Source organism: Larus michahellis, chromosome 13 (assembly GCF_964199755.1).
Source record: "Larus michahellis chromosome 13, bLarMic1.1, whole genome shotgun sequence".
NCBI classification, from domain to species: Eukaryota; Metazoa; Chordata; class Aves; order Charadriiformes; family Laridae; genus Larus; species Larus michahellis.
The window spans coordinates 9,461,601-9,475,845 of NC_133908.1; the positions used below are offsets into that span (position 1 = coordinate 9,461,601).

Sequence of the window (14,245 nt, forward strand, 5' to 3'; positions counted from 1 at the left end):
TGTTTTACAAGAACAAAGATTTCTTGACAGTCTTGTTCAAGGCATAATTAGAACAATTAAGTCATTTTAGGTTAACTTCAGCAGCAAAGAAACCTATGAACTTTAATAGGAGCAGGATCAGCTTTGAACTAAGCTTAGGCATATTTTTTTCTTATTCCTTTGAAGACACAAATAAAATAATCTCACTCACATGGATGGATTTACTAGTTAATTATCCACACCATCTGCAGCACAGTATTCAGTCTTACGCCATTTAAGGTTTGGCAAGACAGATATATGGCTCTGCAATCAGAAAATTGCATCCTTGCTAAAAACACTTTGACATCGAAATTACCACGAGCCAGATGCTGTATGCCTATTGCAAAGTGACTACACATTCAACACCAGTTTATCCATACCTGTGCTTCCCATTGCAGAATGCTTTTGAAAACCTTGATTTTTTTTTTTTAATTCTTCCTAGAGGTGTCATCCAATATCCTGAAAAAATGTAGAGGTTTTCCTACAATAAAATAGCAAAAATTCTTATACTCAAGATGGAGTTTGAGTGTCAAACTTATGATTTGAAACTGAACCCCAACAAGGTTTTAGGAGTGTTCAGAAATAAAACTGGAGATTGTCCTGTGTAATAGAGGCTGTCACAATGTCTGGATGAGGTGAAAGTACAAAATTTACAGATAATTCATAAATGGTATTATTTCCCTCTATATGGACAGGTCTTTTTCCACACTTACATATGAATATACGTAAACCTGACATGTACTTATCTCTTCTGTGTAACAGCTGGTTCCAGCCCAGAAATGCCTGGATCAGAACTAATAGGAACACTCTGAATGTACTAAATAATGTCCCATGCATAGCTTTCCTTACTAAATGGTTCCAATGACCAGTGCTCCTCTTTATTAAAGTTTGTGTGCCATTTCTGGTATAAACATTATCAAGGATTATTTACCAGTTTCTAAATACGTTGTCTTTTTTTTTTTTTTTTTTTTTTTAACACTTGGCTTTAGGACTCTTTGATATTGTTTTATATTGGTGAATGTTTGGTTCCTTGCTGCTATGGCTGATATTCAACGTTGAAAGTGCAACAGGCCCCACTTTGTTAATATTATCTCTGCAGTCCTCTTACTGACATACAGGCTACTCAGAAAAGGATGTTATTTTTCACCATTTTGGGAAGTGTTACCGTTCCCTGAGGAAATGCAAACATCCCACACTCAGTTACTTTATTCAAGTGTAATTTAAAACAGGCTCTCAAGCATAATGGGATGTTACAGCCAATATTTATTTTTCTTTCATTAGATAAATAGTATTAAATTGCAATCCTTGAGAAAATTGTACAGACTGTATCACATCTGAATGTGTTTGAGCTTGAGTCTCGCTCAGGCAAATTCTCATCATATTCAAATAACCATCATTATGCAAATAAGGACATCCTCATTGCCAAGCAAGTTTAAAATGCATGTTTGTTTTTATCATGATGAATTATCCTCCTCCTGGTAGCAGACAGTAACGTGCAGCTCAGAAGAGCTGTACAGGTCCTGTTTATTTTTCAGACTTCTTTTGCCAGTTGCAAGCTGATTTTTTTTGCTAGCTAGGACAGACTTTCCTAGGAAGTCTTCTTCCCATGTATCTTGCTTGAAAAACAGCAGAATCAAGCTTTTCTTATCACCAGAGTTTTGGGCTTGGTGGTGTTACCAAATTTGATCATAACGTATTATTTTTTGTGAATCAGGAAGTAGCAACCCAAGGTCATTGTCTTGCAGAGGCAGGCCAGCATTTCATACCAGCATATGCATACCTGCTGACTGAAGAGTAAATCCTGGATTTAGTGCTTAGCTTCAGCACTTATCATAGATGCTAGAGCAAAGAAAGGAATGTTTCTTCTATCCACCTTTGGCCTGCAAATCATCTGTGAACTGTTTTGCAGCTGTTACAAGTTCAAGATGGAAACAACCTCTGAACTTCAATAGTTAACCCTCCTTTTTCCTAAGGTCAAGGGAGTAATACCCTAGCAAATGTAAAACATGTAGACTTTGGTACCCAAATGCCAGTGCACACCTCCTTTTATAGAATAGACAAATAATCTGAGATTTAATGCAGCATCTACAAAGACAGTTAGTAGCTGTGTAAGGTCCTCATGCAGAGTGACGCTCCTATTTGTTGGAGATTCTGTATCTATAGTAGTTCCAGGATTCTTGTCTCCTTAGTATACCAGGGCCTCTGCTATGCCTTGTGTTCATCTATACCTGTACTGCATGGCAAAGGACATGACTTGACATCCATGGGAACTGGCAGCACTCCCAGCCCTCCAAGTATTCACACACTGATGTCTTACCTCTAGTTACTTCAAAGGTTCTGCTGGTTTGTAAAAAACCCTCACCAAATACATCGAGCAATACATTTATGCCTTGACTTCATCCTGGAGCAACTTATTGCAAGTGTTTGATATTTAAAATGCAATTAATTTGTTTTGTATTTATGTCACAATCTGGACAAAGGAGTCCTAGTTATGGCTAATGCCGTACTCACTGCTACAATTAAGATGATGTATAAACTAATAATATATGGGTCACAAAGGCAAAGGAAAGGAATGCAGTAACAGTTAATTCTTTTGTTTGACTGTTTTCTGCATTATCTGCCTGGATCTTATAAAAAATTTTACTTCAGTGATGGCCAGTCTACATGCTAAAAATATACATTGAATCCCCGGTTTGCAGAATGTTGACTCACAAGGGGCTTTTTTAGACTTTATTTTGATGTTTCTTGTACTTATTTTACACAGTACATGAAAACTGAGATTTAATATGACTACTGCAACTTTCAGTATGTCAGAGGTACTGTACAAAGTTTGCAAATTGTGGTTTCCTTATATAAAATAAGGTTCTTCCGTGAGAGCCATTTTATTCCATCAGTGAGTGCCTCAAGGTAGAAATTAATTATAATTCAGAAAAGCATAAATAAAAGGCTGTAAGAGTCATCTTCATTTTTTTCTCTTTGATGTATATGTTGTGCAAAAGGAATGGTAGTTGTAATAAGAGTTATAGTACTTAGCCAAACCTTAGGATCTCTATTATCACATTAATTCTTAATACTTAAAAATAAATGGATTGTTATGGAGATGACAAAGTCTCACAAAGGTTTCTTACTCACTTTGTTAGACTATTACCAGATTCCTCTCTAAACTGTGCAGAAAATTACTCATTTTTAGTCCAGTTGCAAATATTGCAAATGAAATGTACTGCCTCATTTATTTGCAACGAACAGAGGTGCAAAGTGAAACATGACACTAGAAATAGTATCTGTTGTAGGACATATTTTGTGCAGATGACGGTCCATTTAACTTAAAAAATTGTAGTTCTATGAAATCAGAACTAAATCTCATCGGAATCCCTACGTTTTCACATGATACAGAGTTCAATGTAAATTCCCTACTGCTGTCTATATCTAAACCTATAAATCCATCAGTTTTTCACTCAGAAAATATCTACAATCTCTCACATATTAAATGATTTTTCCTTCTTGCTTCCATAATATTTATAAGACAAAGAGTATGCATCAGGAATAATTCCTTTTGTCCTAAATTCACAAAATTTTGTTAATGGAATGAACAATAAATAACAAAAACAATCCCCCTCATATTTAGATTAACTGCAATCTTCCATGCCCTTTCTGTTCTTTTCTCTCAGTTTTTCTGACAAACATACTGGGGATTAAGAAATCAAAATAAATAGCTGGAAGAGAAGTGCTTAATTCTCTGCAGAGGCATAAGAGAATGTATAAGTGAGCTATAGGCCAAGAGTTCTTGTTATGGTAGCAGCATTGCTCTTATTTATATTTACAGTTAATATGTTACAGCTTCTGTAAATTAAAAATGCCACCAAACTACTTGAAAAGGAAATGTAGTCTATAAATAGCTGCTTTATGCACACTGTATCATTTCCAGTTCAGTTAAGCAAAAAGATTTTTCATCCTCTAGTCTAACAGCTTAGCCTATGAAGTTATATCTGCATGCAAGTATGCGCTACAGCCCAAAATCTGCTTTCATTTATGTCTTTGTAAGATCACCATCTTAAAAAGAAGTTGAACAGGATATTTTCTATGATCAGATTCTATCCCTAGCCATTTTTGTGTGTAATCGTGAAATAACCACAGTTCCTAAGAATGGTTGGTTGATTATAAGCGGTTGCTACTGTGTTTTATTTATTTATTAAAATACTGATTTGTGCATATTCTCTTACGTACGTTTCAATTTCTTTGAAACTGGCTCTTTCAGTAGAGCAGTTAGATGTCCCTCAGTTTACGAAATGAGTAGAAGATTCAGCTATATGAAATCTTGCAATTTAAACTACTTTTCTAATCAGAGAGGGGGGTGGGGGTGTGTGTTGACATTTTATGCTTTTTTATTTAAAATAAAAAATACTTCAGAACAAAACACATGAGAATTCTTGCAGATACTGAATAGAAGAGGGGAAAGTCTTGGGGGGGAATATTGAATTTTGTTGTAGCCTTTTCCAATAGCATTGATTTGGAACTGTTTTCTCCCATCAAGCATGGAGTGGATAATCAAATTTGTACTTTTAACACACAGCTAAATCCTGGAGTGCTCAAATTTGCTTTGTTTTGGAAGGATCAAAGATCTGACTTTCTGTATGCAGTATGCTGTCTGGTTTCACTTTGATTCAATTAGGAAATAGATGATAAGCTTTTACAACACTCAAGGGGTCACTTGGATGGAGTTAATGAAGAAACAAAAAGTTTAATAAGGCAATGCTCTTTTCTGAGTGACTGATGTTTGAAGGGGGGGCATCTTTATTAGGAGCAGATGACGGGGAAGAAAAACATCCATCAAGTCTGCCACAACAATTTATTGACATGCAGTCTTAGTTTAGATGAAAAAGCAGCCACAAATACTCACTGGATTGAAAAGATACAGATTTGAAATTCATAAGTCTTTGTTCTGGTCTTGGAAAAATAACCTAATGACAAGAAACCATTGCAGTCTCTACAGTTTTAAAGAAATCACACTTGGATCTCGAAAGTGTAGACAAAGATTAGTTTCCAGACCAGACATGCTGAGCAGCTATGCTATAATTCATGTTTATATCCAATGAAACTTTTTATAAAAAAAAAAAGGATATGTAGAATAGCCGATCTTGCAGGACAAGGAAAGTGTATACAAGCACCACGATATCTTACATAAGGCAAGAATATATAGTTATATTTTAAAAGGGAAAAAAGAACATACTGGATAAATAAAGGTTTATTTTTGTTTTGCTTTATTTTTATTGGAAGGAACATAGTATTCCATTGCAGGAACCTCTAATTCTTTGGGGTTTTTTGTTTGTTTGTTTGTTTTTTTAATCTGCTGGCAGTTATAGAAGCTTGGGGTATTTTCTAAACATGAAAGAAAAACTACATTGAAAAACAGTCCAGTTTTGCTTCCACAACAATTTTACAGGAGTATTGATAGAGTTAAGGGAAAGAAACAACTATTTTGGAAAACGTGTCTGCACCACTAAAGTGAAATTTTAATGAGCTCTAAATGAGCTATAGCCTCTTTTTCATTCTAGAATTGAACTCATCTTTGAAAATTCTGTAAATTTTTGCCCAGCTTCAACAGTCTGTATGTATTTCACTATATGGCTCTTTACACAAAGAAAATATGAGCTCTAAGACAGAGCTTTAGAAAAATCATTAAAAATAGAAACTGGAATTTATTAGAGTTGTTGAGGTGCCAGTTAGACCTGATGAAGTTTAATTAGGCTAATTACATCTTTTCCCAGATATGAAGTTATGCTTAGTGTGGCACAAGTAAGAAAATGCTAGGGCTGGTGAGCTTCAGAAACCCATCTGTCCTCTGCTTTCTAGAGGACAGTGGGCAGATCCTCGCAACATCGGCTCTGGGAGCTGGTGTGCCTGCACCCTGCCGTGCTGCACCATGCAGTGAGGCTAGCTTTTGTTCAGAAGTAAAACCATGCCAGTCCTGACTTGCAGCTAACAAAACCTGCTCCCTAGCACTGCCAGGAAAGACAATAGAGTTTCTTGTCCCACCATACTTTGCTTGGTGGATGGTGGCCTGGCATGCCATCTGATCTGATTTTATCTGGACATGGCCTCTGGCAACTCCCATGCTGAAGATCATATGGGTAGAGAGATATATCTCATACCATTGCCTTTGCTGCTAAAACACATTACTTTCTTGCATAGTCTGGGATTAAAATTATTTTGCTTTTGCTAATATGAAAATTCTTAATTCCTATAATGCAAGTGTTGTTTATCTAACATAGGCGAAATAATTTAAATTATTTATTAATGGCACATTTAATTGAGTAACTTAGCTGCTTAATGTGCATAGCATACATCATTTGCGTCCCTCTTAAATGACATAGTATCTTCATTTTCACCTTTTTAACTAGATGGAATGGATGCGTGTTAACTATTCATGCTGTTTCGTTTACTTCATTCTTTTGATAGGCTAATAACCCACTTATTAGGAGTGCACAGCTTTAGTTTCTATCATTAACCAGAATGACTTTACAAAGAAAACATATTGTGACATTGAGCGACATAAATAGTCCATTTTCCCATTACAAAGTTTAGCATAATCTAAACTGCTATGTTGTGGTTTAATATTTAATCCAGTGATGTTTATAAGATACTTCATGAACAGGACCAATACCTGTTTCGAATGTTGTGATATTTGCTAAGCACAATGCCTCTTAGTGTCCTGCAGCATAAGAGTTGTTGCAATACTATGCCACATTCTTAAGTTAAAATGTTGTACTAAGCTCATATAGAGGGAGTAGGACAAATAAATGAAAGTGAAATCAGCTGCTCTTAAGTAAAATAAGAATTGCAAAAGGATGTATCTTACCTTGTGAGCTTCATTTTATAATGACAGCTGTTTTATTACACCTTTTACTGACCATGTGTTTAATCAATATAAAACTCTAATAACGTAACAAGATCCCGCAATGTTTTCTGACAAGTACCTGTAAATTTTTCTGGAGTACTACTTGTTAAACAAAGATTAAATATGGCTATTAAAAGCTGGCAATAATGTTCCAGGAAAAGAGCTTTATTTCTGCACATGAAATGGGTACTGTGAAAGGAACGTTAAACTCTGTAAACTTAAAAAAATGAGGGGGTGACAAAATAGCTATTACTTTATATAAATAGTCCAATAAGCAAAATTGCACTTGCCTTGGACTACAAGATTCTCAGCAGCACAGAAAGCAAAGAAAAATTGTGTTCATTCCTATATAGCATCACTTCAGATAAAATAATATGAATTGCATCAATTTCATGTCCTAATTGATACTGTTTGATTAAATCACCTAAGCTTGCATTGCTGAGATTATTACTTACTGTGTAACGGTGGCACTAGCCTGACTAATGTCAGTTTAAGCTTCTGAGTATAAAACAACTTGAAATGATGCTGGACATAATTGAAGAATTCATTTGCTTTCTAAATTGCAGATTAGAAAATCAATTAGTGCCAGATTACAAATATCCTCACTCCCACTCATGCACATAAAAAGTTTTTCTGACCCTCATGTAACCACCTGTATGAGCTGATGTTCATTATAGTAGACCATTCAAATTGTTGACCTTAGAACAAGAGTTAGAAGGTTGCAATGCTGCAGAATAACTATTTAAGGATTAAACAAATGCTAAGAGCATATCTAAAGTTTATACTTCTCTTAGAAAAGAAAGTTAAGCTGATATTGATAAGCAACAAGATCAGCTGCATAATAGAAATCAAGTGTCTCAGAAATTTGAAGTCAGCAGTTAATCTTGTGGTTGAAACATAAGCCTATGGGATAGGAAGAACATTTCCTGGGTTTTCCCAGACAGGTTTTGTGGATCAGGCCCCATAAAGAGCTTAATTTTGCCTAAGTTTGAGGGGACTGACACCCATATCTCCACCTATAAGGTGTCCTTCCTTTTGAAGCTAAGTCATAGCACAACAAAGAATGAAAAACACATGAGTCTGGAAGGAGAGGAAACAAAAAAGAGCTTAACTGTCCTGTCAGGGCCAGTCCTGTTAGGGCCCCTGTCAGTTGGGGCATCTAACTGAGAATGGAGAGTGCGGGTATGCTTATCTAATTACTATTGAATGTTGAATATAAAATTAACCTGAGAAAAAGCCTGCTTATTCCTTCCCAGCTGAGTACCTTAACCACTAGATTTGAGTCACTACAGTGTCATACTCCTCATAGAAAAATGTAATTTTTAATTGTCATTGAGAATTATTCCAGATGTGTTAAGGTTGTATCTAGATGTTTGCTGCACGTTGCCAATTATGTAATTCAGTGTTAAATCTAGATTTATGTGATTTTTGAGATAAAGATTACATTTGATCCAATTCTGGGATATACCTTGCTTATTTTTGGAGATCCATGAAAACAAACTCAGTGACAAAATCTACAGATAACTATTCTTACAAACTTAAGATGATCAATTAACAGCAACTCTCTTTTTTTTTGGCAATTCTCCTACCAAATTGTCTTTTGCTCATCCAAAGATATAAGACATTACATTTTTCTCCTTATGCAAATCACAAGCCAGACTTTTGAAGTTAATCATATTTTAATAATATAAACTGATATGAGTTTGATGAGAATCAGGTGAAGTGCTTAAACCCAATTTATGAAAGAATTCTCTTTTAAAAATAAGACCAACTAATTTCCTTGTAAAACTAATGAAGTAATGATTTTGGAAGATAAAACACTTCAGAAAAACAGAATTTTATTTATACTCCGTAAGCTTTTTATATAGCCTGCTTAGTAGCTATAAAATAATACTAGAAACAATATCAGTTCTGCAGAATATAAAATAGTGGTTTACTCTTCTGTTCCCCACCCCTTTTTATATATTTAACACCAGTAGGGACCCCAGCTCCATAAGAGAAAGTATCGCTTTCTTTGTTATGCCCCTCTCAAACTTTATCCACATCAGGACACTTAGGCTAGAGATGGAGAAGGGAGACAGTTTAAGGGCATTTTTTTAAGCATTTCTTACTATTCTCAAATACTAACTTTCTATGTAATTCACCCTGTCGGTATTAAAGGTTTGACATCTTACCCTTCAACGTAACTTTTTAAAATATTGGCAAATATGGTGGCATCACTATACTCAGCTTCGTTTTAGACACTGTGGCAAATGGTTTCTCCAAGCAGTGATTTGTTGTATGTCACTTTTCTCCCATGTCTCCTGGGAGAGGTGGAAAGGATAGTTTTCCCAATAGAAAGCAAGAAAGATAGAAGTAGAAGCTGAGTCAGGCTCCTCCCTTTTACTTTTTGTCCTTCATTTGAAAAGGATAAAGCTCATATAACCATCTTACCGAGTCTTTCATTGGATGGATTTCTTGTGAAAATCAAAAAGGCTAGGTCAAAGTAGAAGACAACCCAAATAGTTCTGTGAACATCAGAATAAAACCTGTTTTTTCTAAGAATTTGTTGCAATAGCTGATTGTAATTGGTGCCTGAAAAGCTTTTTGGATATAACTACACTAATGTTGCTCAGTGTCACATTAGTGGAGTTTTCATGATGGCTCTGAGTACTTCAGCATTCTTACTGGGACTGTATCATGGAAATTATTATTATTTTATTCATCATTTGAAGGTCACCTCTTATTTTATTGTGGTTATTGCAGAAAAGGGGGAATTTAGCTGTAATTTTAAATTAAGCACAGAAAATCTTTTTCCTGGGATTTTAGTTTTGCTTTTGAGTGTGTTTTGGAAACAATCAAAACACAAGCAGTGACTCTAATCACCAGTCCTTCCAGCCTCAAGTGACCGTGCTGTGCCTACTTGGCAAAGTCCTATTCATTGTCTAACCCAGCTGTACCTGTTTACTTCACAGATTAACTAGACTCATCTGCACCTGACTACCTACAGCTGATGAACTAAGAGCAGCTGTAACTAATTAGGGCATTGACTAGCTCAGCCCTACCCAGTCATGACTTTGGGAAGGTCAGTGGTTCGGAGCTGTTGCTAGGTGAGGGTTGACAGCCTTGAAAAATCTTAGTGAGAGCATGCAGTTGGAAATGATTCCTCACTGGTGGCAGGATTTCTCACATGCAGGTAACTGGGTATCCTGCTATAGGTTTAATTACTTGTAAGATGGCTAATTAATTTCCTGCTTCCTGTAAAGATTGTACTAGAGAAGAGTTATTTCTCCCTGTTTTAGAAAACTCTTGGTCTTTTCTTTTTACTGGAAAGCAAGTTTCAGGCAGGTGAGGAAGTAAAAATGGTTATATACAAGTGAGACTGGTAGAGATGCAGTAGGTTGTTGTATTTGCACTATTATGCTTGTAGTGTGCTTATGGCAAAATATCAATGATGGGATGGCAGTTCATGTGATATATCAGTACAGGCTTTTTAAAAAAAAAACAAACTACAGGACCTTCAAAGGTATCACACAATTAGAACTACAGAGGACTAATTGAATCCTGGTACTTCTGACAGTTATGTCCCTCCTTTGCCCTACTGTTTTTAATGTGCCTGAGTGATTAAAGTGAGACAATATTGACTATACTTCACCGATGCTCGAAGAATGCATCCCAAAGAAAGATCATGAATGTGCTATAGACTTAACAATGCTGCTACTCCTGTGACCTGAAGGAGCTGAGTGTTCTAGTTGATCTTCCTAACAGAAAAGAAATATATCTCTATACTTTATCTCCTATGGATCTTCATAGAGCTTTTACAAGAGCTATCAAATCTTTGGCTGCATCATTTAAGTATTTTTGGCGGGTTTTGAAAATGCTAGAAGTAAATCATAATTTCTCCTATCTCTTTTAAGCGGCTGAAGTCTTTAGATACATTGAGTCATGTCAACATGACAAAGTACAGTCACTGTCTGTCCTATTCCTTATGATTAGTGCAACAATATGTACTTTAAACTTGTTTGTCATAAAGACTACTTTTTGTCTAAAATATGTGTAATAATAAGTCAAATTATGAGATTTTTCCTTGGAATTCTACATTCAGAAAATAGAGCTAATAATAGAAACACAGCCTTTGGTCTTTGGCTCTGTGAAAACATGTATTTAATTTTTAATCCAGTGGAAGTCTTCAAAGAAAGCAGGTGTTGGCAGGAACTTCTATCATGAACAGCTCTTGTATGTCTGCAAAGTAAAATCTATGGATTTCATCCTGTGCTCTTTGCATGCTGTAAGTCCTAGTCCTAATGGCAGTGAGGAAATGGGTTGTGAACTAGAAGATTTTATTGAGAAGGTAATGTTAACTTTTGAAGATTTATTTGAAGGAGAGAGGCACAGATACCAGTGGCATCTTGTCTGTGGCAAGAAAGATTGAATAAGCAAAATTTACAATCAGAACAACTGTGCAGTTGTTAAATTTACTCCAAGAAATACTCTAGTCTGTGAAACAGGATCTTTAAGTGCTTGTTTTCTCTTGTAACTTTCACATAACTATATGTGAGATTGTGACAATGAAACTACCAGGTTAGTGAGACTCTGATAGTACTTTATTAATGTAATATATTACGTTCTGGTAAATTGGTAAATACTTGTAAACGTGTAATTAATTACTACTTGCAAGCAGCTGTCAGAAGGTATGTATTACTTTTTTATAATGGGTTAAACAGGAATTTAATATTTAGTTAGCTTGTTTAAGATTACCTAGCAAAATTGGGGAAAAGTTGAAAATATAATCCAGCCTTCCTAATTTCCAATTATTTGCTTTAACTACAAAATCCCTATCTTGGTGTTTTTATGGTTTTGTTTTCGTTTGGGTAGTTTGTTTTTTTTTTAGGTGGAGAGTTCTCTTTGTAACACTAGCAGTGTCAGATACTTGGGTAGAAATGTATTAATTGGGCTATAATGCAATATTCTTCTCATGAGGTTTTATATTCTCTCAGCTTCAGCAGCTTGAGGACTTGAACACTGTGTTTAATAACCACCCTTGGATATATTCTCCATGAATTTGTCCGTGGAAACAAATGGACAAATTTTGTCCATTCTCTTGTTTGAACTGGTTTTTATTTTTGCCCTCCACAAATTCTTGTGGCATTGAGTTTGACAACAGCTTATCTTGCTTTGTCTGAAAGACAAGAAAGTCCTTTGTTTCTTTTCTTCCTTAGCTCTCATATTGTGAGGAAGGCATTAACAGTAATTGCCCATGCATTTCCTTTACATTAGTCATGTTTATTTTTATAGTCTCTGTTATGCTCCCTTTGGTACTCTTTTTTTTTTTTTTTTTTAAGATTGAGTACAGTTCTATTTATTTTTGTTAAGAAATTATTTCACACCTCACATGATCTTGCTTTCCCTTCACTCTTTTGTGCCTTCCCTATGTGTTTTTAAGGCAATGACAAGAATTGAATGTAATATTTAAGAAGTATGTTGTGCATTTATAGGATAGCTTTATTTTTTTCTTTATTTCTTTTGTAATTTTTTTAATAAATTACCTACACTTTCAATAGGAATAACCATGCTATGTCCTCTCTTCTTACTAATATTTTTTTCTAATTTCACATGTAGCATTTATCTTTTTCTCAGGTGTAACTGACAAAAGTGTCTATTAACATTCAGAGATGTTGATCTTAACTTCTATTTGACTCGGAAATCTGTGCTTTGAGTCTGAAGAGAAAACTAAGTACCTGAATCTTTGCCTACTTCTCAACCTTAGTTAGAGAAATGTTGCCTCCACCCCTATGCCTTGTCTTCCTCATGTTTTTACGCCATTGTGATTACAGCATCATTTACCCAGAAGCATTCCTAAATTTGTACTTGGCTTTTGAACTGCTGATGAGCACTGAGATGATGTTTAAACCAAAATAAATTTACAATGACTCTAATATATGTCTTTCAAGTGTGAAGAGCTAGTGTCTATCAGTATCTTTTTCCCCATATTTATCCCTTTGCACTTTACCTCTTACAAGCATCATACTGCTACTTGCACTGGTCAGTTTAGCTGGAATGTTGTTTTGGAAGAATACCAGGAAAAATAGTTGAACCCATCAGGATTAAATGTTTTTGTCTTTCAGTTTGTATTTGTCTTTCATTTTTGTATTTGTTATAAAAGTTGATAGAGAAATAAAAGGTTTTTACAGAGCAAATCAAATGTAAAATCCTTTGTGAAATTGAACTTGTCTTCTGCATAACGTTAGTGTACATGTAAAGCTAATTGGAGAAATGAGAATGTGAACAATATACTTTCTAAAAAACCACTCAAGATTAGGTATAACTAAGGAAATCAAGGTTTTGCTCCTGATTGTACTACAATAACTTGTGATCTAGGTGTGTTACTTCATTTCCCATTCTGTGTAGAATTTTCATCTATAAGATGTAGGAATAAGAATGCTGTTATATTTTTAAGCCATTCTGAGATGCTGAGGTAGAAAATGCTATAAATTGAATGGAAAGCACTTATACTGAATGTAAGACATGGTAATGATCATGACTCAGGGCATTTCCTGGGAGCATCTAATCTACAGAAGATGTTTGCTTATGTTCATTAACCTCAGGAAAAAATAGTTGTTAATGACCTTAGCCACTAAGGTGCTCTCTGAGTTGTGTGTTTTGCTTTCAGTAGACTCTGAGCTGGTAGCTGAGAACTCAGTCTGCTATGTTTTCAGAGGATTTTATTTTTGTGCTAATATTACAGCATTACTGGGCATTTGCATAGAGTTAATACCCTCACATGTTAGACTGACTCAAGGTTTCAGAGAAAGTAATCTAAATTCTATAAAAGCTAGATGCTTTTTAGCGTGAGAGACCAGCAGGCTACAGGTGAGGCCCTCAGAACCTTTGCAATGGAGGATTGTCTGGAGAACAGCTATTGTACGGCAGCAAAGGGAAGGCTGTTATATCCAGAACCAGGGCCTGTGCATATCAAAAAGCACAAATCAATTAAACTTCAGGCAGCTTCTATCGGTAATGGCTGACCTTGCTGGAACGAAGGTGACAGCATTCAGTTTAGTACTCCCCAAAAATATAGTGAACTTAAAATAGTATTCAGAATGATGGCACTTCATGAAAGTTTCACTCTGCACTTAGTTACTGTGTTGACCTTGAGCCTAGGTGTCCCTTACTGATCTCGTACAGGTTGATACAGCAAAGGTAATGGTTAGACTATCGTTCTGGGTAGCTGCAGCTTGATATTCCAAACTGAAAAGCTTCCTCAAGTTTTGGTGGCTAAAGTAGTCATGGACATCTTTCAATGTTATGAGAATATGAGCAAAATGTTGTGGGGGATTTTATTTTTTGTTGGTT

At 35.4% G+C, this 14,245-nt stretch overlaps 1 protein-coding gene across 1 annotated transcript in view; it reads left to right on the plus strand.

Moving 5' to 3' along the window:
- The first annotated feature begins 10,008 nt into the window (after positions 1–10,008).
- TMEM132D (transmembrane protein 132D) overlaps positions 10,009–14,245 on the plus strand; it is a 280,697-nt gene continuing 276,460 nt past the window's right edge. The window contains exon 1 of the mRNA XM_074606267.1: positions 10,009–10,088. Within this exon, the coding sequence (XP_074462368.1) occupies positions 10,040–10,088 (49 nt within the window). The 5' untranslated portion in view covers positions 10,009–10,039. The remainder of the gene's footprint in view (positions 10,089–14,245) is intronic.